Consider the following 26505-nt stretch of genomic DNA (forward strand, 5'->3'; position numbering starts at 1 on the left):
TAATTCGCCAATGTACTCAAGGGTCTATCTAAAGCACGGCTCTAGAGCCCTGATTCTAGCGCTTTCCATGGCCAGACGACCAGCTTTCCTGCCCCAAAGGGAAGTCTGAGAATGGTCAAACAGCCATGACAATCCCCGCGAACAATTCATTCCCTCTTCTCTTTCCACGACCTGGGGATGTCTGAACCCGATTTCCCCAGCCCGCCCATCTCAGTCACCATTGGTCGCCTCCTCGCTGGCGTGACTAAGACCCGGCCCTCTTCTCGCTGGGACCACTCTGAGGCGATCTGCGGAAGCTGAGGGGCCTCGGAGGAGGGGCCGGGATGCATCCTGGGCTTTGTAGTCCACCTGCACAACTACAGCCAGAGAGCGGGGCCTCACGACCTGGAGAACTACAATCCCCAGCAGCCAGGCGGAAGTGGAGCGAGGGGGGCTCGCATCACGTGGGCATTCGGCCTGGGCGGGCTATTTCTCAGTGCGGCGGCGGCGGCGGCGGCGGCTCCCGGGACCGGGGCCTTTTGTTTGGAGCGGCTGCGGGGAGGCCCCGGAGCGGCGAGGCCGGCGGCCTTCCCCAGCTTGCTCGGTCCCGGTCGCCCCTCGCGGGGGTGGGGGGCCGCCCCCTGGGCCGGGCATCTGCTCAGGCGCCGCCGCCCCGCCCTAGGCCGGCCCCGCCCGGCCTGCGGGGAGGAACCGGCCGGGCCTCGCCGCGAGGCCCAGCCACCTCCGGAGTCGCAGTCTCTGCTCTCAGTGCTCCGGATCGAAGGCCGTCCCTCGCCCCTCGGGCCGACGCCATGAAGATCAAAGATGCCAAGAAACCCTGTAAGATAAGGGCTGGGGTATGCCGGGTTGGGAGGGCATCCTTGGGCCCCGTCTGAGAGCCCCTTGGCTGGGCGGCCTGCTTCCAAGCCCGTTGCTCCTCGCCGGCGCCTGTTCCGAGATGGGGGCGGAGGGACCATTTCAGCCACGAGTTCGAGGCTTCCGTCCTCCCCATCCCCCCCATCATGCATGGTGAATGCCTGCCGCCCCCTAGCCTTTCCTCCCACTTTCTCTTCGAGATCTGGGAGGTGCTAGAGGGAATTTCTGATTCGGATTTTGTCAAACTAGACTAATCTCCTCTCCCAGCTCCCCCTGAATTCAGGTTGAAAAGAGGCGGTCGCGGCTGTCAGGTTGCGGTCGCGGCTGTCAGGTTGCGCTGGCGGCTTTTAGCACCTGTTTTTAAGGATTTCCGGGCTTCCTGCTGGTGTCCTTGAAATGCCGGTGGGTTCCTGGGAGTTGTCACTGTTGTTACAGTTGGAGCTTTCAAACGTACGTGCATGCAGTCTGCCAGCGTGTAATTGCTTTGGCTTGTTTTTGTTTGGAATATCGACTAGTTTATGTTTGTTGTAGAAAACGCAGATAAACAAAAAAGATAAAGTCACCCGTATTCCCGGCACCCAGAGCGAACCACTGTTAATATTATGGTGAATACCTGTAGAGACCTTTCTATGTATGTACTTACAAAAAATTTCTTACTATGCTTTTAGAAAGGTCGACTTTCATTTGCTTCCTTTTATGTTTAGTCTTTTAAAAACCTTTTGTTCCAGTAATTGACTTATTTAATCACTCAGCCATTGTGATTGTCACTCCAAGTATTGCCTCCCAGAAGGACTAGGAATGTGGGGATTCATGCTCATCGTCTTGATGCTTGTGCTGTTTTTACAGTGTTTCATGTGCTCTTAACTGTTAAGAAATCCTCAACTATAAAACAGGGCGCTGACACCTTCCCTGCCCATCCGTCAGGGTTCCTGTAAAACTCACCTGAGAGGCAACAAGCCAAAACACTGTGAAAACTTACAAATTCCTATTTAACTGTAAGGTAATTTGGTCTTAACTTTACAGGTAAGGAAATTGAACTTAGCCCCAGAGTAACTTTTCCCAGGATATACCCAGCCATGTGCTATGAGGTTCATAACTCTAAATGGACTGACTTATAATACAGCGTTCTTTCTCCTGCACCCATAGGGCATTGTCTAAGTACTTTATCTGGTAGTTTCATCTGTTAATTAAAATTTTTAAAAAATTATTTATGATAACAATAGATCTTGTCATAGTTGTTCAAAAAGTCTATAAAATAGTGGTAATATAGAGAGACTTCGAATTTACATTTGCTGAGTTAAACTAATGCATCTTGAACAGGTGCAGTAATTAGAACACTTGGACATTTTCCCTTATGCATACGTTTTCTCTGCTTCTCTTAGAATTTCCATTTGATGAACAGTGTATGACCAACTCAAATTCTGACTCTTCTGGTGGTGATTGTTTTCTTTTGTCATGATAGTGATTTGATTGCTTAGATTTGAATAAACTAATAATCAGGTATAAGTACCACCCCCTTCAAAGGTGTTTTAGAAAAGATTATAAAGATTATTATGAGAAGTTCATAAAATAGGGCCAGGCATGGTGGCTGACACCTGAAATCCCAGCACTTTGGGAGGCCGAGGCAGAGGAATCGCTGGGGGCTAGAAGTTCGAGACCAACCTGGGCACTGTAGCGAGACTTCGTCTCTACAAAAAATGTATATGTATAAAAGATTAGCTGGGCATGGTGGCACATGCCTGTAGTCCCAGCTAAAGTCTTAAAAATACATATTAGGTTGAGAAATAGATTCTCTTGAATAGAATACCCCCTTTTTTTCCCCAAATAAGTTGATTATTACAACATTGTGTTACATTGTGACACCACTAATCTTAAAATTTAATCATGCTGAAAATCTGGTCACTTACTATGATGTAGAAGCCTAACATTTTTATATGCAAAAGGTGACTTTCCCAAGGAACATCACGTTTTGTGTGTGGGAAAGGTGTTTCAACCATGAACTGTCCCGGATAATAAAAAATAAGGCCGGGCACGGTGACTTAGGCCTGTAATCCCAGGACTTTGGGAGGCTGAAGTGGGTGCATCACGAGGTCAGGAGTTCGAGACCAGCCTGACCAACATGGTGAAACCCCATCTCTACTGAAAATAGAAACATTAGCCGGGCTTGGTGGCATGCGCCTGTAGTCCCAGCTGTTTGGGAGGCTGAGGCAGGAGAATTGCTGGAACCCAGGAGGCAGAGATTGCAGTGAGCCGAGATCACGCCATTGCACTCCAGCCTGGGCGACAGAGTGAGGCTCCATCTCAAAAAATAATAATAATATTATTATTTTAACTTAAAATCACTCAGGTTAACAAAAGATATATTTGTTTTGTTTTTGAATACTTGTATGGGTTTTTTGGGCATAATTATAACATTTATTGATCACATAGTATGTGTATGGCATTTTCTTTATATGCATTGCATCATTTAACTGCATACTAGAAGAAGCTGTATATTATATTGGCTAAACAAGTGACCTTGGCTTCACGTGTTCTTACACTATTCACCTAAGTGTTAGAAAATATTACTTCTAAATACATTATCAATATCTTAACAGGTTATATACTGAATGCATATATTAACCAGAAAATTTAAAAAGGAATTGATTTCATTCTCTAAATTGTGTAACTGGAAGATTAGCATTTGAAATTATGTGTTAATTCAACCCCAGGCGAAGGAAGGAGAAAGTCAATCCTGTGTTACTCTCTTCCCTGCCTGACATGATTTCTTGGGTACAGGTTTTTAAGATTGTGTTTGGGTTACCTGTATAGCATGTAGCTGGATTAACAAAGTGATAGTAAAAGGTGATACATATATTTAAGTGTGATGTGATGTAGGTTTTGAGTTTGTTCTTTGTTACCCCAAGTGGTAAGGTACTTGAAGTTTTTGTTAAGACCAGAGAAAATGGTATAGCATATATTTGTAGTTTGTGTCTGTGTCATTTGATTGGCCCGTTTGTAAACTCAGTTGTAATATAAGAGTCATCACTCCCAGTAGATAGTTGGGGTAGTAGTTTCTAATATAGCTCCCCTTAGAAATAACTAATTTACTAAAGAAAAAAACACCTGAAGCTGTCCTAAGGAATCATAATCCTGAAGGTGTGAAGATGATTATTTTCTTAGTCTATTTCATAACAAAAACCATTTTTTTTTGGGAATGATTATTGAGAATAGTGAAATGTCTTATTCGGGAAGTTGAAGCGTTATCTAGAATATACCAGTGTACATGCTCACTTTAGAATTTTGTTCTTTAAAATACCCTATGTTTCGAGCATTCTTCACGTTGGTTTCCCTTTATGCCTAAAGAACAATTAAGTCCTGATTTAGTTTAGTGTCTCTCCACACCCCCATTTTTTTTTTTTTTTTCTTTTGAGACGAGGTCTCACTCTGTCACCCAGGCTGGTGTGCAGTGAGTGCAGTGGCGCAATCTCAGCTCACTGCAACTTTGGCATCCCAGGCTCAAGCAATCCTCCCCACCTCAGCCTCCCCAGTAGCTAGAACTACAGGTGCTCGCCACCATGCCCAGCTAATTTTTTTGTGTTTTTGGCAGAGATGGGGTTTTGCCATTGCCAGGCTGATCTTGAACTCCTGAGCTCAAGCGACCCTCTTGCTGGGATTGCAGGCATGAGCCACGTTCCTGGCCAGGATCCCTTTAGTCTGAAATCTGCATGGTACCAGTAGCAATTAAATAGTTCTTTTAGTGATTGTTCCCTGTTTCCTTAGCAAACACTTAGTAGGATACCAAGTTTATCACACCTTGTTAGAAATTAACAGTCTGCTCTTGTGGCTAGATAGCTTCTGCTGTTTAGTATTTTAAAAGGTGATTGGACAAGATTTCTCCTTTTGTATATATAATGCGTCTAGTAAGAAATAGCACTTCATCCTTGTAGTTTGAGATATTTTTGCTACATATGGGGAACTAATGTCAACTCTCATGAGACCACTTGAGACATAGAATAAGAGCTATTTTTTTTGTTAAAGGCGGAATGAACAGATCATGAGAGATTCTAATAATTCTCACTGTCTGGGACTGTATATTGGCCACCATCAAAGTGCTTACATTTGTGTAATGTGTGCTTTGTTTTGCTTTTTAAATGTGTATTTTGGTTCTTTTTTTTTTTTTCCACCTTAGCAAGGAATGTTTTATTCTGAAAAAAAATATATATCTATATGTTTAGGTTATATGCTGTAAGTAGGCTGCTTATGCACTGGTGACCTACTTTTCAAGGGTCTCTTGGCCAGAAGCAACAAAGCTATAAATATGTAGATACTTGCTTGATTTCTTAGAAAACTGATATTTTTCTCCTTTTTGTGAGATGGAGTCCCACTTTTGTCGCCCAGGCTGGAGTGCAGTGGTGTGATCTCGGCTCACTGCAACCTCCACCTCCCAGGTTCAAGCAATTCTCCTGCCTCAGCCAAGTAGCTGGGATTACAGGCACATGCCACCATGCCTGGCTAATTTTGTATTTTTAGTAGAGATGAGGTGTCGCCATGTTGGCCAGGCTGGTCTCGAACTCCCGACCTCAGGTGATCCGCCCACCTCGGCCTCCCATAGTGTTAGGATTCCAGGTGTGAGCTACCACGCCCGGCCGGGAAACTGGTGTTTTTCTTACCTCATGGAACTATTAGGTAGACCTGTGGTTGTACTTAATATCTGTATATTTTCTCATATTTTCATTGCAAATAAGTAAAATTTGAGCTTCATGCCCTCCCCTTATTTTGGTGACAATATGTCAATTATAAGTATTTTGTAGATATACTGGAAAATATATGTTGATAATCAGACCACTTACTAAATGATAGGAATGTATCATAATTGAGAATTTATGTCTCTTCTGTTCGTGCTGCCTTCTTTGTGCCTTTTTTTTTTTTTTTTTTTTTTTTTGGCCTTGCTGAGGTTCTGCATCTCGTGCTTTTTAGTAGTGATTATTTTTCTGGCATAAAGAAAGTACTTTCTGAAGTCTGTTGAAAGGATTTCAGTGTAAAAGGTGGCCATTACCAGCCACACCAGGTTTTCTTTTTTCTTAATTGAAGTTACAGCAGGGCTGAGTTCTCTTTCAGTCCCTACTCTGTTGATTTAAGGAGAAAATTGTCATAACTGATATATGCTAGAAATAATAGAAGGAGACTGCAATTTTCTGGTTTGCATATTATGGTTACTATGAAGTCATCATCTGCAGGATAGCCTCTCTAGTTTACCTTTCTTTAAAAACAGCACTTAAGGAATGAACACATTTCTAGTAGACTAGATGTGAAATGAGTCTTGGGCTTTTTGCATTGTTGAGTTTTTAAAAAACCTACCTCTTCTGGCAGTAACTTAAGATAATAGTATCGTTTTTCCAATTTAATTTACAATATTTTATAAAACATTGTGTTTCTCTAGTCTAATACAGTAATAAGTGGGTCACAAGTTTGAAATTTAATAATTTGTTTATGAGTTCATACTTATGCCTTGTGTACACATTTTATAGTATTCTGAAGTATTTAATAGAGTTTAAAAACACATGAGGGTCAGGTTCATGCCTGTAATCCCAGCACTTTGGGAGGCCAAAGTGGGCGGATCACAAGGTCAGGAGATCGAGACCATCCTGGCTAACACGGTGAAACCTCATCTCCACTAAAAAATACAAAAAATTTACCGGGCGTGGTGGCAGGCGCCTCTAGTCCTAGCTACTCGGGAGACTGAGGCAGGAGAATGGCATGAACCCAGGAGGTGGAGGTTGCAGTGAGCCAGATCACACCACTGCACTCCAGCCTGGGTGACAGAGCAAGACTCCATCTCAAAAAAAAAAACAAAAAGCAAAAAACCACACATGAGAGATTTAGCATGTGTAGTAAGATAAAATATAGCTTTGTTTAGGAAGTTTTACTTTTTGTTTAAAGTTTTTTTTTTTCTTTTCAGTATATCATAATGTTCAGTGAAGTTTTCTTTTGGTTGTTTTCATGCAAAAAAACATGCCTGAAAACCCTTTTAAAGAAGCAGTGGAAGGATTTTGTTTTTCATCATTTAATGATTTATTATACCTAGATAGCCATTTTCTTTCTTTGTGAAAATGTCAGTAAACATGAACATTTTCATGTACTTCAGACTTTAAAAAGAGGATTTCAGTCACTTATAAATGAGCCTTTTTACTGCCAGTTCTGTGTGTGTGTGTGTGTGTGTGTGTGTGTGTAAAATACAGATTTATTATCCCTCATCTGAAATGCCTGAAACCTGAAGTGTTTAGTGTTTCAGATTTCAATTATGTTTGGGTTTTGGAATGTTTGCATTATACTTACAGGTTGAGCATCCGTAATCTGAAATTTGAAATATTCTGTTGAGCATTTCCTTGGAAGCCTTATGTCAGTGCTCAAAAGATTTCAGATTTTTGATTTCAGATTTTTGGATTAAGGATATTCAACATTTATGGATATTTTGTCACCTTTTATGTGTTTGTCTTTAATGCTTCACTGTATGTGTTACTGAGTAGCCAAAGTATGTATTTTGGAATTGATTGTTGATATACCTTTGGAGTCAGAATCTTTGGTACCTATTCATAGATTTAGAAAAGTAGATAATTTATTTCTCTAATGTTTAGTCTATAAACTTGAACTCTTTTCCTGGATGTTAAAGTTCCTTTGAAACTTAATTCATGGTTTTGTATAATAATTCAAAGTTCTTTGTGTAAGTGTTAATTGAGATTTTTGCTTTCGGGAATGACAGTATTCAGATATTTATAAACCTGGGAGCAGAGACTTTTGGCTGAAAATAAAAATGGCATGAACTTTAAACTTGGTGATGTATTAGCTTTGTAGTTTGCTCCCTGAGTAACATTTTTATATTTGCATGTCTGTTTTAACACGTATGTTTATTTGACACAAAGTACAGAAAGCAAACCTGCAGATATTTTCTAAAAATATATTTTGAATTTTGAAAAATAGAGGTTTTTAGCTTAATCTCACCTTGTATAAATTTTTTTATCCTAGAGTGTACTTGATGTGGCAATACTGTTTTCCACCCCTGCCCCACAAAATCTTCTAGAGTCAACTGTCAGTCAAATAGGAGAATTCATTTTGGCTATTTAATATCAGAAGGATGCCTTTGTTTTATCTAATGCCCATTGAAAAGTGTCCTCATAACATGTTGTTTAAACCGACTGGGACTTTTTTTTTTTTTTTTTTGAGATGGAGTTTCGCTCTGTCGCCCAGGGTAGAGTTCAGTGGCGCAATCTCGGCTCACTGCAACGTCTGCCTGCCCGGTTCAAACGATTTTCCTGTCTCAGCCACCTAAGTAGCTGGAATTACAGGCGTGCACCACCAGCCCAGCCAATTTTTGTATTTTTATTAGAGACAGGGTTTTACCATGTTAGCCAGGCTGGTCTCAAACTCCTGAACTCAAGTGATCCACCCACCTTGGCCTCCCAAAGTGCTGTGATTATAGGCGTGAGCCCCACGCCCGGCCAGATTGGGACATTTCTGAAGGAGTCTCTGGTTTATGGGATAAAGAAACCTGCTCCTATTGTTTTAAGTGTGTTTGTCCAGGCAAACACCTGTGTGAATTTACCCTGTGTTAGTATCACTGCTACCATTCATTTCAAGCATGTGTTACTTAAGATGGCCTTCGTTAGCCAGGCACGGTGGCTCACGCCTGTAATCCCAGCACTGTGGGACACCAAGGTCAGGAGATCACAAGGTCAGGAGATCAACCCCTTCCAGCCTCACAAGCCCATTCTATTCTATCGTCATTTCATAACCTCTTCCATGTAGGTTACAAGCTGCTAGCCCGACTCTTAGAACCTCTCATTTCCTTTCCATTGTGGAAATCTGTCCTTAAGGAAATCACTTCTCAGTGTTCCATCTGCTGTTCTACTACTCCTCAGCGATTGTTCAGGTCCCCTTCCTTCCTTACACATCAAACTCCGGGATTTGTCCCTGCCCAGGACTGGCAAATTGACTTTCCTGACTTTACTTTAGTCAGGAAACTAAAGTACCTCTTGGTCTGGGTAGACACTTTCACTTGGATGGGTAGAGGCCTTTCCCACAGGGTCTGAGAAGGCCACCGCGGTCATTTCTTCCCTTTTGTCAGGCATAATTCCTCGGTTTGACCTTTCAACCTCTATACAGTCTGATAACGGACCTGCCTCTATTAGTCAAATCACCCAAGCAGTTTCTCAGGCTCTTGGTATTCTGTGTAGCTTTCATACCCTTTACCGTCCTCAATCTTTAGGAAAGGTAGAATGGACCAATGGTCTTTTAAAAACACTCCTCACCAAGCTCAGCCTCCAACTTAAAAAGGAGGACCCTGTCAAGGATAGAGCCCAAAAACTTGCCAACCAAGCAAGTCATTACGCTGAACCCCCTTGGGCATTCTCTAATTGGATGTCCTGGGTCCTCCCAAATCTTAGTCCTTTAATATGTTTTTCTCCTTGTCTTATTCGGACCTTGTGTCTTACGTTTAGTTTCTCAGTTCATCCAAAACTGTATCCAGGCCATCACCAACCATTCTATATGACAAATGCTCCTTCTAACAACCCCACAGTATCACCCCTTACCACAAAATCTTTCTTCAGTTGAATCTCTCCCACTGTAGGTTCCCACGCCACTCCTAATCCTGCTCAAAGCAGCCCTGAGAAACAGCGCCCATTATCTCTCCATACCACCCCCAAAATTTTTCGCTGCTCCAAAACTTCACTATTTTGTTTTGCTTTTCTTATTAATATAAGAAGACAGGAATATCAGGCCTCTGAGCCCAAGCTAAGCCATCATATCCCCTGTGACCTGCATATCCAGATGGCCTGAAGCAACTGAAGATCCACAAAAGAAGTGAAAGTAGCCTTAACTGATGACATTCCAGCATTGTGATTTGTTTCTGCCCCACCCTAACTGATCAATGTGGTTTGTAATCTCCCCCACCCTTAAGAAGGTTCTTTGTAATTCTCCCCACCCTTGAGAATGTACTTTGTGAGATCCACCTCCTGCCCACAGAACATTGCTCCTAACTCCACAGCGTATCCCAAAGCCTATAAGAACTAATGATAATCCCACCATCCTTTGCTGACTCTCTTTTCGGACTCAGCCACCCCCACCCAGGTGAAATAAACAGCCATGTTGCTCTCTCTCTCTCTCTCACACACACACACACACACACACACACACACAAAATAAGGTCAGGAGATCAAGACCATCCTAGCTAACATGGTGAAACCCCTTCTCTACTAAAAATAAGAAAAGTTAGTTGAGTGTGGCAGTGCGTGCCTGTAGTCCCAGCTACTTGGGAGGCTGAGGCGGGAGAATTGCATGAACCCAGGAGGCGGAGGCTGCAGTGAGCTGAGATCATGCCACTGCACTCCAGTCAGGGCGACAGAGCAAGACTCCATCTCAAAAAAAAAAAAAAAAAGGTGGCCTTTCTTGCTAGTCACTAGACAAAACAGAAAATTTAGTCACTTTCTTCTGCTTATGTTGCTTAGTTATTTATACCTGTTTATAGGTGACATGATGAAAGTATTGTGTTTGGGCTCAACTTCCCCTGGCTTCCCAAATTACGGTCCAATGTCATTTTACTTTTTTAAAAAACTTTTCCTACACTGGGAAGTACCTTTCCAGAATACAGAATACTGTTTCTTAAGATTATCTGTAATGTAGCTCCAGATCTGTAATTTGAGTTTCAAATATAAAGATGAACGAACTGTTTCTCCAAAAGAAGATAATGAGGATTACTCCTTCCTCATATTCAAACTTATATACTAATTTTAGTAAATGTGTAAATTATAAAATGGAGAAATGTATAGACTTCTTTCTCATTGAATTATATGTTCCTGGTCTTGTAATGGCACACACATATCAAGTAAAATGAGTAAGAAAGTAGAATTTTACAAATAATTTATGACAACTTTTACATAAAAACTGCTAAATATATTTTGTTGCCAGACATTTTAATCCATGTATCTTGAGTATTAAACTCTTTTTGAGTCTCTGTCATAATAGTTAAGATCCCAGAGAATAGAAAAATATATTTTTAGGATGGAATCTTGTCACTGTCACTTAACAGTTTGACCTCAGGCAAGTTTGTAATTGCTTTGCCTCCTTGTCTAAGTGATACACTTAATAGAGCAATCTCATAGTGGAGGTATTGAGGATTAAATGAGCCTATATCTGACAGATACTGAGCGCTCAGTAAATGTTAGCTGTAATTCTATGGAGAACTGAATCAGTTGTGTTTTAAACTAATTCTAAAAATTTGAATTTTGTAATTCTTAATATTATAATACTGACTTTCTTTCCAGCCTTGGGAACAATTGTAAAATGCTCCTTTGTATCCGTATGAGGATTATGGCCAATAAATATAAGGAAATCACGTTGTGAAACTGAATGTCATAGCCTGAAGGAATCAGGTGACCAAAGCCAGTGATTTTCAAATGCCATTTAGATCTGACTATAGTATAATCTTCCAAATATATACAGTATATAATTTTTAATGGCATCCCATATCTCACTCTTCAAGATTATTGTCCAGTGCCTCTGAGGTAAGAGGTGAGGAATCTGTTTTTAAATGATACGATTTTTGTAAATGGTCTATACCATTTTTTTCAAGAGGGTGTTAACTTAAGATGGCCTCTATTGCTGGCCTTACAGGCACATCTTAAGCAGCTCATTTATATCATCCTGTACACTGCCAAAGTGGAAAGTTTGTTTGCTTTCTAATTTGAAGGTAGACTGTGCCACTCTCTTACTTAGAACATCAGTAGTGTTCCCATTGTCTAAGAGGTTCAAGTCTAAGCTCTTTAGCTAAGTGTGCAAGGTCCTCTGTTTCCTCAGACTTCCCCCTTTTTCTAGTACCTTAACTGTATTGACGTATGCCTCTTAATGTGTTTTATTTATATTCCCCTGCTACACTGAGCACTCCTTCAGGGCAGGTATTATATCTTATTCATTTGCATTCCTGTTTCCTGGTGTAGAGGAGATAATGATTATTTACTGAAGGGAATTGTTTTTTGGGTTTGTTTATGACAGGATCTCACCCTGTTACCTAATCTGTAGTGTAGTGGTGCAAACGTGGCTCACTGCAGCCTCAGCCTCCCGTAACTGGGACTACAGGTGCATGCTGCCACGCCCAGCTAATTGTTAAATTTTTTGCAGAGATAGGATCTTGTTATATTGCCAAGGCTGGTTTCAAACTCCTGTCCTCAAGCAATGCCCCCCACCTCAGCCTCCCAAAGTATTGGGATTTCAGGCGTAAGCACCATACCTGGCAGGAATTGCTTTTTAAGGAGATGCTTTTCTCCTGGGTTACTTGAAGTGATTATAGGCCAGTTTTATTGTATTAAAATGTTTATAGAAACAAAGATTTTCATGCCCTTAGTGATGGCCTATTTATTGGGGAAAAAAAAATGATCTGAATTTTTTCTCATCCCTGGAGCACATGGTAAGTATATAGTAAATGAAAAGGAGTGCCTACCAGGCCAGGAATTAAAAGATCCTGGGTCAACTCTAAGCACCCTATACATTTTTAGAAAATATATTAATAAAACTTTGAAGGGAAAAAGGTGAGTTCCACATGGAACATGTGTCTTACCCAATACGTATTATTGCCTGAATGCATGACTCAGAGTAAATGAAGTTTGTGACTAATTAACTAGTTTCTAATTTGTGTTTCTAAAATGGATATATATATATATATATATATATATATATATATATAAAATTTTTTTTTCTTCCTCCCATAGCTTTCCCATGGTTTGGCATGGACATTGGGGGAACTCTAGTAAAGCTCTCATACTTTGAACCTATTGATATCACAGCAGAGGAAGAACAAGAAGAAGTTGAGAGTTTAAAAAGTATTCGGAAATATTTGACTTCTAATGTAGCATATGGATCCACCGGCATTCGGGATGTACACCTTGAACTGAAGGATTTAACACTTTTTGGCCGAAGAGGAAACTTGCACTTTATCAGGTTTCCAACCCAGGACCTGCCTACTTTTATCCAAATGGGAAGAGATAAAAACTTCTCAACATTGCAAACGGTGCTATGTGCTACAGGAGGTGGTGCTTACAAGTTTGAAAAAGATTTTCGCACAGTAGGTATCTTTTACTCAAAACTGAAAATTGATACGTGTTCGTTTTTAAATATGAGAGTAGGTTTCCATCTAGCATGTTCCTTAATTCTCCCCGCACATGCAGTGGGAAATATGTATCTGCGATTGCCTTTCACTTAGGGCGTTTTAAACACTTTTTTGGGATAACTAAATATTGCCCAGATTTGGCCATGTTGTTGCACATAATATTTGGTAAAACTTGTTTAGGACTATGCTACAAAGCTACAATAAAAAGGGAATTTGGGGATTTTAATGAATTTGGCAGTGGACAAAGCCAGATATAAATGAAACTTGAGTTATTTTCACTATTGTCCTACATTTACATGGTTTTTGGAATATTGCTTATTCAAATAATATTAATCTTCCAGGGCCATCTCCTTCCCAAACCCTAAGTTTGGAAACCAGTGTCTTTTGGTTAGTATGATAGACACCTGAATGAAAATCTGTTACCCTTTTTTTTCTGTTTTTACACTGTCAATCCTGCCATGTTCCTGTGTCAGATGGGGTAGTTTGAATGGATATGGCAGGAGAACTATGAGTATTGGTTTGAGTTATGTGCTGTTAGCAGTTTGCCATCTTCTAGTCTTTTCCATTAGAATGAGAGTTCAAAGAGTGGTTTGCCAGGCTTCTAGTCTTTTCTATTAGAATAAAGAGTGGCTCTATTTAGGAATACCACTGAAATTTGTTTTTCTTGAAAATGTAAATGTGAATAATTTAATTTCTCAAAATCATAAGAAAATACTGTTAATTGAATATAAAGGCTGATGTGGAAGGATCACTTGAGGCTAGGAGTTTGAGACCAGCCTGGGCAATATAGTGGGACCTTGTCTCTACAAAAAATAAAAAATTTAGCTTGGACCGGGCACGGTGGCTCACGCCTGTAATCCCAGCACTTAGGGAGGGCGAGGAGGGCGGATCACGAGGTCAGGAGATGGAGGCCATCCTGGCTAACACAGTGAAACCCCGTCTCTACTAAAGATACAAAAAATTAGCCAGGTGTGGTGGCGCACACCTGTAGTCCCAGCTACTCAGGAGGCTGAGGCAGGAGAATGGCATGAACTCGGGGGGCAGAGCTTGCAGTGAACCAAGATCGTGCCACTGCACTCCAGCCTGGGCGACAGAGTGAGACTCCATCTAAAAAAAAAAAAAAAAAAATTAGCTTGGCATAGTGGCCTGTGCTTGTAGTCCCAGCCACTCAAGAGGCTGAAGTGAGAGGATTGCTTGAGCTCTTGAGATTGAGGCTGCAGTGAGCTGTGATTGAGCCATTGCACTCCAGCCTGGGTGACAATGAGACCCTGTCTCAAAAGGAATATAAATAACTTAAATGGCTCATAGAAGCGAGACCCTAATAATTTGAGATAACGATCTATAGTACTGTATGAAAAGAGGTGCCTTGGGAACACAGAGGAGTAACAACAACTAGAGAGTTGAAGAGGTTCCCAGAGGAACTGATATCTAAGCTACAATGTTTTACCACAAATGTCTTATAATACACTTTTTACTAACCTGAAATGAGTTTAATAATTTCAAACTAGTACTCAAACTATAATATAAAGACAGGAAATTAAGGTATCAGTGATTAATCAGAAATTAACCTGTCAGTGGGTAGGTGAACAAACAGTATGATCATTCCAGAGGACATCATGAAGTAGTTATATGCTTGCACCTATGCATATAACTACTTCATATAACTTTGGTATTGATCATGAATACCAAAGCTACACATGCCAGATTGATATGGTATGTTCTGTTGGAAAATCAGATACCATAAATGGCATTGCTGTTGTTGACATGACCCTCCAACATGCTAAACAAACACTTGGTAAAATTCCAAACAGTAAGAAGTATAGTATTCCCTTGCTTTATATGGTGGTTCATTTCCTAGCAAATCTAGTATATATTTAAAACTATGTGGGTTGGGTGTAGTGGCTCACGCCTGTAATCCCAGCACTTTGGGAAACCAAGGTGGGCAGATCACCTGAGATCAGGAGCTGGAGACCAGCCTGGCCAATATGGTGAAACCTCATCTCTACTAAAAATACAAAAATTAGCCAGGCATGGTGTCAGGCACCTGTAATCCCAGCTACTCGAGAGGCTGAGGCGTAGAATCGCTTGGACCCGCGAGGTGGAGGTTGCAGTGAGCCAAGATCATGCCACTGTACTCCAGCTTGAGTGACAGAGCTAGATTCCATCTCAAAAATAAAATTAAATAAATAAATAAATAAATCCATGGGACAAATACTTTTGTGTTTATATACACTGACAGATAGGTAAAATAACTTTGTTCTTCTCTAGCCTCAGGTAATTATAAATAATTTTCCTACTGCCACTATAAAAACGACTGGCAGAACACTCAAAGATAATGCATAGATGGGATAATTCTTTGGTTTGCAGAAATGCCCCACCTATTAAAGATGTCTGACATCACAAGTCCCTGCCCACTAAATGTCAGTTTGGTCCTTCCTTCCTCCCCATCATTTAGAAAGCTAGCAGTGAGGTGATACCACGCTCACTGAGGACCAGTGGACTAGGTGAAATCTCTAAGGAGATTTTGACATGAAACAAAATGAAAATGTGGGGGTCATAGATTATTTTTAATTTTTGTAAAGTAATACAGGAAAATCATTTAGTTGAGTCGAGTGTTTTTGAATGTCATCCTTTTTTGTTTTGTCGTTGTTGTTTTTTAACAGATTGGAAACCTCCACCTGCACAAACTGGATGAACTTGACTGCCTTGTAAAGGGCTTGCTGTATATAGACTCTGTCAGTTTCAATGGACAAGCCGAGTGCTATTATTTTGCTAATGCCTCAGAACCTGAGCGATGCCAAAAGATGCCTTTTAACCTGGATGATCCCTATCCACTGCTTGTAGTGAACATTGGCTCGGGAGTCAGTATTTTAGCAGTCCATTCCAAAGACAACTATAAACGAGTGACTGGGACAAGGTAGTGACCTTTTTGGTTGTATTGCTGCATTCACATTGTTTTATACACAGAAGTTATGAAATCAGTATAATAATGCCATTTTCACCAGTAAAAGAGCATGTTTTTGCACAACAGCAAAATTGTGTGTGTGTGTGTGTGTGTGTGTGTAAGAGGGTGCCATGTTTCCCAGGCTGGTCTCGAACTTCTGAGCTCAAGTAATCTGCCTGTCTCAGCCTCCCAAAGTGCTGGGATTACAGGCATGAGCCACCACTCCCAGCCAACAGATAGTGTATTTTTATAGGATGTATATGTCAAGACTCAAACTGAAATTATTAAATGTTTATTAGTCAGCATCAGTTGGGATCAAAATTTCCATAATAGTAAAAGTGAATTTTTATCTAGAATGAGTCTGGTAATGTTTTTTTCTAGAATTTAACCGAAGAGCATTTACTTGGAAGCAACAGTGTTCTATTGATTTTAAAACTTTACTATGTTTATATTTTGTTCTTTTTTCCAAAGCATTTGCTTCTTTACCTATTTTTTAACTTTTTAATAGATACTGATATATGTAAACCTCTAGCTTGCAATGTGCTGAATAGATGAGCATTTAAACTGCAGTATTGGGGAACATTGTAATTTATTCTTATAGGATGAATTAATGTGATTTCTTTTTGTGATAACATTAATGTTCCCAAATAGCCCACATACTTTTCTGTAATACCTGAAATACGAATGAGAAATAAGATTTAAAACTCATGATTCTTTTATGTATTTTATCAACTTTTACAGAGAGGTGAAGATTCCTGTTTAAGGAAGAAAGATTTTGGGATACTTTAGACTGATTTGTGGAAAAACTCATTTTAATTTTAAAGTAGTAATTCTGTTTAAATTATACTTATATTTAATTAGTACTTTATTTTTATAGTGGTTAAAAGTTCACCTGTGTTGTAATTCTCTAAGAATGCCAAAGAATCATACACTACTATTACCTTCTTTGGTTAACTCTAAAAGAAGTTCAGTCTGTTAACTAAATCCAACAGTGATTCAGGGGTAGAACTTGCTGGAAATTTAGGTGAGACTAGGGAGCAAAGGTTTAGAGTTTAGGAATTAGATATGATTTCATTCTGTGAGCATATCCAAAAGAATAATAGAAGCAAATAAATTTCTGTAATTGACATGTTGGCCAGCTGGACATAAATTTACTCATTGTATTTATGTGTAGGTCATGTTAAATGTTAATGTATCACATTGAATTGATTTCATCCATGTCAGACCAAGTAAATAAGCCTTTCCCAAAATCATTTCTTGGAAACCATTTAAAATTACAAAGCTGGACATGGTAGTTCATGCCTGTAATTCTAACAGTTTGGGAGGCCAAAGTGGAGGATTGCTTGAGACCAGGAGTTCAAGACCAGCCTGGGAAACATAGTGAGACCCCCCATCTCTGCAAAAATATATGCATATATATTAGTCCAGTGTGGTAGTGTGCATCTGTAGTCTAGCCGCTGCAGAGGCTGGAACAGGAAGATTGCTTGAGCCCAGGAGTTCAAGGATGCAGTAAGCTATGCTCATGGTCACTGCACTCCAGCCTGAGGGGACAGAGTGAGACCCTGTCTCAAAAGAAAAATTACAGATTTTCTCTTTGTAATTAATATGGTACTGATTTTTAACATTTATTCCTTTTTAATGCACATACAAAAATTTAGTTTTGGTAACTACAGAGTGTAAGGTATTAGCTGAAGACTTTGGGAGATATTTAAGAGGTCTTTCCTCTTACTTCCACCAAGTGATTTTTTTTCCTTTGGTTTATTCTTTGATCTAACAAGTTTGGTTTTACTAAACAATTTTTGTTGCCTTCGTTATGTTATTTCAGCACTTAGCGTTAGTCATAGGTTTTTTCTGTGTGTTTATTGAATACATGAATGATCCACCCTTTTACTTTAGAGAAAGAATACAATGTATAAATGCAACTTAGCAAGTTTCTTTATTTTCTTTAGCCTCGGAGGGGGTACCTTTCTGGGTTTATGCAGTTTATTGACTGGCTGTGAAAGTTTTGAAGAGGCTCTTGAAATGGCATCCAAAGGTGATAGCACACAAGCTGACAAGCTGGTCCGTGATATTTATGGAGGAGATTATGAAAGATTTGGTTTGCCAGGTTGGGCTGTAGCATCTAGGTAAGTTTAACATTTGTGTTATTTAAGTTATGGAACTTAAGTAATTCAAGTTGCTTATGTTTTTGGAAAGCAGTATAACAGAAAGTTGTAAGGGTGCTTTCTCTTACCCATTTTAGGTTCCAAGTTTTGAACATTGATATCATTTAAAAATTAAGTATACATTAAGAAGTCTACCCTGAGTGCACCTTGTGGGAAACTTTTCTTTTTTAATTTTTGGGTGTCCTCCCAGTGTTTCTCGATGCACGTACAAATACATATTCTTACTTTTCTCCCCATATACAAAAGGTAATTTACCATTATATGGCATAGTATATATACTCTAAAGTATCCATATAGCCTAGAAATCTTTACATGATGTTGTCTTTCTGTTATACATGTGTAGGATAAATTCCCAAAAGTTGGATTGCAAATGCATTTTTGAGATATTGTTAACTATGCAAAGGAGCGGTGCTGTTTTTCACTCTCACCAGCAGTAAATGAAAGTGCCTGTTTCACCAGTAGAGTGCTGACTTTTGCATTTCTCCATATGGTGGAGAAACGGTATCTTAATGTTACTTTATTTCATTTTATTTTATTTTATTTTATATTAGGCAGAGTTTCACTCTTGTCACCCAGGCTGGAGTACAATGGCACGATCTTGGCTCACTGCAACCTCTGCCTCCCAGGTTCAAGTGATTCTCCTGCCTCAGCCTCCTGAAGTAGCTGGGATTACAGGCTCCCGCCCCCATGCCCAGCTAATTTTTTTGTATTTTTAGTTGAAACGGGGTTTCACCATGTTGGCCAGGCTGGTCTTGAACTCCTGACCTCAGGTAATCCACCCGCCTCGGCCTTCCAAAGTGCTGGGATTACAGGCCTGAGCCACTGCGCCTGGCCCTTAATGTAATTTTAATTTACATTTCTCCTACCAACACTGGGGTTAAGAGCCTTGCATATTTTATTTTCTGTGAGTTGTTGTTCATGTTCTACGTTTCTGCTCGATTGTTATACAGTTGAATTTATCAGTCTTTTCTTTTATGGCTTCTGGATATTGATTCATAGTAAGTAAGTCTTCTACATTCCAAATACATAAAGGAATAAACCCTTGTTTTCTACTAATATATTAATGGTGGTATTTTTATACTTAAATCTTAGATTTACTTATAGTTTATCTTAGGGTATTTTGTAAGTTACAGATCATGCTTTCATATTTCAGGCTTTTTTTGTGTGTTTTTTTTTTCCAGAAGGCCCTAATGTCTAATAATCCATCTTTATTTCACTGATTTGAGATGGCTTTTTTACATATGCTGGCTTTTCATTCTGTTGATGTACCAGCATTATACTTTCAGCTTTATAGAGGCATAAAAAGTATGTTTTAATCTCTAGAAGGGCTAGTTTCACTTCTTTGCTTGATATTCTGTATGAATTTGGCAAGCATTTTCTCTATTACAAAAAGTTTTTTTGGAATCTCAGTAAGTTTACATATTAACTTGGACAGATGATATCTTTATAGTAAGTCTTGCTGTTGAAGAACTCAGCTTGTCTGTTTAAGGCTGCTTTTGTGCCTTTCACACATTTAAAAAGGCCTCTCCAAATATGTCCATACATGGCTTTTTAAGTTGATTCCCAAATATTTTAAATTTACTGTTCTGTTATTTATCAGTCTTGTCTCTCATTATGCTTCCTAACCATTGTTGCTTGTGCGCCCCAAGTTCTTTGTCAGGGAGTCCAGTGTCCTTTGATAGTGGACTTTGTCTCACTCTTCAATAATATCTCTTGCCTCTCCCTCACATAGACGCTTCACTCTGACCAAACATCTTGTGATTTCATAGATGTTTTCATTTCTCATTTCTGTGTGCCTTTAACCTTTAGTTGCCTCTGCCTAAGATTTTCCTTCTCTTTTTCTCTGGCTTTTTCTGGTCCCTTTGCTTTGAAAAGCCCTGCCTCATACCTTCTTAAACTTTTTTCTCTTACCACTTAATAAAAGATACTTTTTTCTTTGTATTTCCGAGGTTAGCCTTTGCTTGTTTTTTTCCCTGTTACTGTTAGCGCTTCTCTTGCTGTCTTTTGTATCTAGGCCTGCATTGTCCATTATGGTAGCCTCTAGTCACATCAGGCACTTGGCATTTGAGTGCCACATGTTGAAATGATGATATTTGGATATATTGGTTTAAATGAAATGTACAATTAAAATTAATTTCACGTTTATTTTTACCTTTTTAATGTGGCTAATAGAACATATATGAAATTACATATTACTCATTTTATTTCTGTTGGCCAGTGCTGCACTAGACTAATTCTCTGTTTGAGGGACTATCTGTATCTCCAGCACAAAGCTTGGTATGTCATAAATGTTTCTTGTGACTGAATGAAAAAGAATTTGAAGTTAAAGCTGTGAGATACTTTTGGAAACATTTTGTAATTTTGACTTTGTTAATTTGTTTTGAATCAGGTTTAAAAGTGAAGATATTTTGGTAATCTTTGCTTTCTTATAATAACTCTGCTTTTTTTTTTGAGATGTCATTTTAACCTTAATTCTTTGAAAGGTATTACTTTACTCTTGCATAGATTTTTTTGTTAGGTTGTTTTGATCTTATCCCTATGTGTTTCTACTTTTTGGTCCTAATTTTATAAAAATATCCAAGTTATAGATATATCTGTTAATATGTAAACTGTTGCTTGTTTTCAGCAGATTTGACTTTATTTTTCATTTTTCTGCAGTTTTGGGAATATGATTTATAAAGAGAAGCGAGAATCTGTTAGTAAAGAAGATCTGGCAAGAGCTACTTTAGTTACTATCACCAATAACATTGGTTCTGTGGCACGAATGTGTGCTGTTAATGAGGTAAAAAAAAAAAAAAACCGCAAAACTCAAATTATCAAAAATGTGAATTGGAGTCCTAGATACACCTAGCAGGGCTTCTTCACTTTCCCTAAGGAGGCCTCTGGGATTGAGATGTAGCCCATTAAACGCCAAGACTCATTAGGTATATATGTTATGAACCCAATTGCTATAGTACCTTTAAAGAAAGTAGCAGATAATTCAAATTGAAATAGGAGAAATTTATTCAGAATTTTTTTTCAGAAAAACAACCTAAATTCCTTGAGGATGTAAAAGAAAATTCTAAGCATAAGATATTTTGAGGTAACTACTTTGTGAAAGCATTTTTTTTTAGTCTTACTATTGCATTTGGAAGGCAGCTATGCTCACCACTATACCACTAGTGCTTAATGTTGCATTTGGTTAGTGAAATTCTTGGAAGTTTTCTTACTGCCCTCGGCTTCTTTACAGTGCTGCCTTGTTGCATATGGATCAAGCAGCATTGTACAGGGCTATGAAGGCATTGAGACCTGTTCTTCATGATATTTGAGTGGTGTTTATTGTTCCAAGAAAAGTGTGAAAAGCATATACTGTTAGATTGACCATATAGTTGGGATTCTTTGTTTGGAAGAGGATATATATATTTAATTCTAGCTTCCTTATATAATAATAGATATTATTTGCCCATTTAATTTTTATAAATATCGAATACTTTAAATGGATTGGGAAATATGCTTTTTGAAGGAACCTTTCATTTGTTCATTCATTCATTTATTCATTGAGTAAATATTTATTGATTACCAGATGCCAGACATTGTTCTGGGTATTTGGAATATATTAACGAAGAAAACAAAGATCTGGCTTTGTGGAGCTTGCATTCATTCTAGTGACATATTAAGTAAATTGTTTAGTGTGTATTAGATGATGAATGCTATTTTTTTAAAAAGAAACCATCAAACAGGATAAAGAGGATTGGGAATAGGGCAGAGAGTGGTAGAGGACAAATTGCCAAGTAATTGAGTGGTTAAAGGAAAGCTTTCTTGAAAATGTGATTCTTAGGCAGAGATTTGAAGGAGGTGAGGGGGAAACTGTGCACGTAGACATTTTGGGGAGAAAGCCTCCAGCAGAGCGAATAACTATGCAAATCCTCTGAATTATTCTATATTTAAATCCAGAACTTAATCTCATCAGTTTTTTAATAACTTGAGAAACTTAAGTGTTAGTTGGTTGATGGAGTTACTAGTAGGCCATGTTGGGAGCTGACAACAATTTGAAGCCTTTATTCTTAGCCCTTTATGTCTAAATTTCCACTGACCAATTGAGTTAACAATGATTTAGGCCATGGTTTATAGTATCCCAACTTATGTACAAAGATTTCTACTCAAAAGTCAGTATATTGTGAAAGTCGAAATAAGTTTTCTGGTGATTCAAACACCAGTTCCCCTAAGATTTCCTAATCATAGAGATATCTAAGAAACCAAATTAGTGTGGAATCTTTGCTGAGAGAGAATGATTTGATTAATCAGGCAGGGGATGGAGAAAGAATGCTAGAATCCTAGAGGAATGCACGTGCCAGTGCCCCAGTCAGTATTACTCTCCAATTCTATGGAATCCACAGTTGCATGTAATTGTTCAACATGCATTGCAATATATGGGACAAGTTTGCTACTTATTCTAAATGCATTTTATAGTACTTACCATGTTTTGATTTTTTTTAATCACATCAATAATGTGCAATATATGGGCCAAATTTGCTACTTATCGTAAATGCATTTTATAGTACTTACCATGTTTTGATTTTTTTTTTTTAAATCACATCAATAATGTGTCTCCAAATGACTTTGTAAGGGGGCTATTTATTGGCCATTTTCAAAAACAAGTCTCACCTGAAATCATCTGCTAGGGTCTTTCTAGAACCCTTTTTTAAAAGTAGACTTTATTTTTTAGATCAGTTTTACTTTCACATAAAATTAAGTGGAAAGCTCAGTGAGTTCCCATATACCACCTTCCATATACACACAGCCCTCCTCCATCCTCAGCATCCCACAGTAGAGTGATCATGTGTTACAGTCAGTCACCCTGTGCACACATCATCATCACCCAAAGTCCATAGTTTAGGGTTCTTGGTGTTATACGTTTTGTGGATTTTGGATGATGTGTGCAGAACTAATTTTTAAATACTCAGGATTATAGAGCTATATGCCAGGAATGTAGTAGGTATTATACTGATAAAGGGTAGTTGTTGTTTACATCGTTAAATAAATATTTTGAAACCTTTTATATTGTAAAATCTGTTAATTATTTTTACAAGTTTTTTCTTTGTTCTTTTCTTTTAGAAAATAAACAGAGTTGTCTTTGTTGGAAACTTTTTACGTGTCAATACCCTCTCAATGAAACTTCTGGCGTATGCACTGGATTATTGGTCAAAAGGTCAACTAAAAGCATTGTTTCTAGAACATGAGGTATGGTAGGAAAATGTTTTTTGTGAATTTTAATAGCATGTTTTTTAAGAGACAGGGTCTTGCTCCGTCACTCAGGCTTGAGGTCAGTGGCACGATGATGGCTTACTGCAGCCTTTTCCTCCTAGGCTCAGCAATCCTCCCACCTCAGCCTCCCAAGTAGCTGGGACCACACGCGTGCACCACTATGCCCAGCTAATTTATTTTTATTAATATTTTTTATAGCCCAGGCTGTAAAACCAGCCTGTTACAGACCAGCCTGTTGCCCAGGCTGGTCTGGAACTCCTGGCCTCAAGCAATCCTTTAGAGGTGTGAGCCACCATGCCCAGCCTTAGGTAGAATATTGGTTCCTTCACTTCAGTTTCAGTTGTGGGGAAGAGAATTGGAATAACCTGCTAGGCACCCCCAAATTTTTTGGTATTCATTTACCACATGCAGTTAAATTCTGATCTGAGCAATTATCAGTCCACATAATGTTTTGGATTAACTTAACTTGAATCATTTTGTGATCAAAGTCAAATGGCTGTATCATTACAAATTAGTAACACAGATTCAAATTATTCTGCTCTTAAAAGCTTCCGTGTCTCATTGTCACTGCTCACACACTACAAATCAGAATGATGTGCCCTTGCTTGTGCAGTTCCACATGGCATGCCGTGTGAGTGTCAGGCACAGCTAGAGGAAGTTAGTTTGTTTATTAAGTAAAGGGGAGAGGGTGCAGAATTCCTATTACAGTCCTGGAAGCTTTAGTGTCTAAAGGCCACACTTTTAGAATACATATTTCAGTGTGAGCCTATAGTCCCAACTAAAGAGGCTGAGATGGGAGGACCACTTGAGCCCAGGAATTCAAGGCCAGCCTATGCAAAATAGTGAGACCATGTCTCTAAAAATAATAATAATAAATAAAAATACATATTTCAAAGCTGTGTAGATATCAAGAATACAGGTTCAGAAAATTTTTTATAATAGCTAACAACGCAGAAGTTGGTAGGTTTCCAGATATTATTAAACAGATAGATTGTGCATAGTTGTGTGTTCTCAAGTGGTTAATATTATATGCTAATTTAAAAGCTGCACTACATAACAGTTATTTTTCGATTATACAGGGATACTTTGGAGCAGTTGGTGCACTTCTTGGGCTGCCAAATTTCAGCTAAAGCATCAGGTCTCTCTCTCTGCTAATAAATGTCATCCAAGAGGAACTAAAACCAGAGGCATTATTAATGCATTGTTTGTCACTGGGAACCAAAGGATAGAAGAGTAGCATAAGCTGCTGAATGTTGCCATATTAAAGGAGAGAATTTGGTAACGTGAAGTATTTCTCATTGAAATGCTTTCCCTTTTGTATATAGCCAGTGTTAAATCCTTAAATGCAATAAAGCCTCTGATTATGGAGCTTCCTCTTAAAAAGGTTTTTTAATTTTATGTAGCCAACATTGCAGTACTGTATGCTCAAACACAAATCTTAAAGTCTCGGAAATGTTTAGCTTATGAAAATAATCGACTCTGAATATTTGTTACAAGTCTGTTTTATGTTTTGATTCCTAGTGAGCAGAAAATAACATACCCTGTATCCAAAATTATTGAAATGGCAATCAAAGATGATCATTTTTATGTGATTTTAGAAATGTTAAGGCAATACTACTAATTATTGTAGGTTTTTTTTTTTAACATATCACCCAAAGCATGTATGTGATCTTTCCCCATAAGTATCTTTTCTCAAATGCCATAATTAACTGAAATACTATTATTAAATTTTCATGAGAATTCTGAAATGAATCCTGGGAAATACACGTTTGGTGATGTTGCACTTTCTGTATTTTACAGGAATTAGTCAGTACACGTTGAAATGTTTAACATTTTAAGATTGGAGGCTTAATTACTGGGACTCGGTCCAATGAAGTCCTGGGACTATTGTAATGGAATATGATTTGAGTCCACTGTGCTCTTTTTTGTTTGTTTGTTTGTTTTGATCATATGTACATTAGGAGCTTTTATTTTAAAACAACCACAGTAACATTAATAATAGAAAAATCATACGGAAATATTCACAATCTAGTCACTGAAAAATGGGAAAACCTCTACCATGCCTTATTATCACCCTTAGCTGTTTGAGGAGCCAGAAATAGAGGTGCAGTTAGAGAAAGGTCACCTTTTCCAACAAAACCCACTCCATAGCCATGTGGATTTTTATCCAAAGGCTCAACCACCAGAGGGAATGGTGAGAACTGATAACTAAAATACTGTTACTGGCAAGGGTTTGAAATGTGTAAGAACCTAGGAGGAAAAGGAAGATTGAGCAACATAGGAAAAGGGGAAGAGAGGCTGTCACCAAGGTCCAATCTCCATTTATAAAAATAGTGCAAAACCAGGAGTTGATTATAGAAGTGCCCATGATCCATGGCAGGAATAAATCCCTCCACCTCCTCTAACTCTATGAAAACTCTAGAGTTGGAGCAAGTCTTCCATTTGCTTCTTATCGCCTTAAAATAATGCCTTCCACTCCCCCACAGCCCCCATCAAAGGAGCCCCCGCAAGACGCCACCATGCTCTGATCTCACTCTTTCCTATTCCCCTTGCCTGAATCTGGAGTGGGGTTGAGCCTTCTGCCCTCATCCTTAAGATTTAGGAAGTTCTTTCCCCAGCTGTCTAACTTGGAAAGGTAGATGAGTCTGAATTTTGAAGTTCCGAATGCAAATTCCACTCAGCAGACGCAGTGTTACTTATGTACATAGGAATAGTGGGATGAGTTTTAATAGATTCTATCCAAAAGGGTTTTTTTCCTCTTACTTCCTCTATGTGGGAAGATGTGTCTTGGGCAACTTGATCAGTATCAATGGAAAAATGATAGGCACTACAATGAAATGGCAGGATGCCAATATGAGATCTTTCAGGAATAATAAGAAATACAGTTTGTTTGTATAAAATAAACTAGCTCAAATAAGAAAGTTTTTCAAGGACACTGATAGTGTTCATTTGTAAGAGGTAGTTCTAGAACCACGCTGTCCAGTACAGCAGCTACTACCCATATGTAGCTATTGAGCATATGAAATGTGGTTAGTCCTAATTGAGATGTGCTTTTAAGTGTAAAATATACACCGGTTTTTGAAGACTAGGGACAATAAAAGGTTAAATATCTCCTATTTTTTGTTGTTGTTGTTTTTTGTTTTTTTGAGACGGAGTCT

At 38.8% G+C, this 26505-nt stretch overlaps 1 protein-coding gene across 2 annotated transcripts; it reads left to right on the plus strand.

Annotated features, from left to right (window-relative positions):
- The first annotated feature begins 441 nt into the window (after positions 1 to 441).
- Positions 442 to 26282, plus strand: PANK3 (pantothenate kinase 3). 2 transcript variants are annotated; one of them, XM_023218899.1, is made up of 7 exons: positions 442 to 819; positions 12597 to 12949; positions 15658 to 15911; positions 17888 to 18064; positions 20762 to 20885; positions 23198 to 23323; positions 24427 to 26282. In XM_023218899.1, the coding sequence occupies exons 1-7, from the start codon at positions 792 to 794 to the stop codon at positions 24475 to 24477; spliced, it is 1113 nt and encodes a 370-aa protein (XP_023074667.1). In that variant the 5' UTR covers positions 442 to 791; the 3' UTR covers positions 24478 to 26282. The 2 variants fall into 2 exon arrangements, with proteins under 2 accessions (XP_023074667.1, XP_023074668.1); XM_023218900.1 differs by lacking the exon at positions 12597 to 12949.
- Positions 26283 to 26505: the final 223 nt, after the last annotated feature.

This window comes from Piliocolobus tephrosceles, chromosome 4 (assembly GCF_002776525.5).
Source record: "Piliocolobus tephrosceles isolate RC106 chromosome 4, ASM277652v3, whole genome shotgun sequence".
Taxonomy (NCBI): Eukaryota; Metazoa; Chordata; class Mammalia; order Primates; family Cercopithecidae; genus Piliocolobus; species Piliocolobus tephrosceles.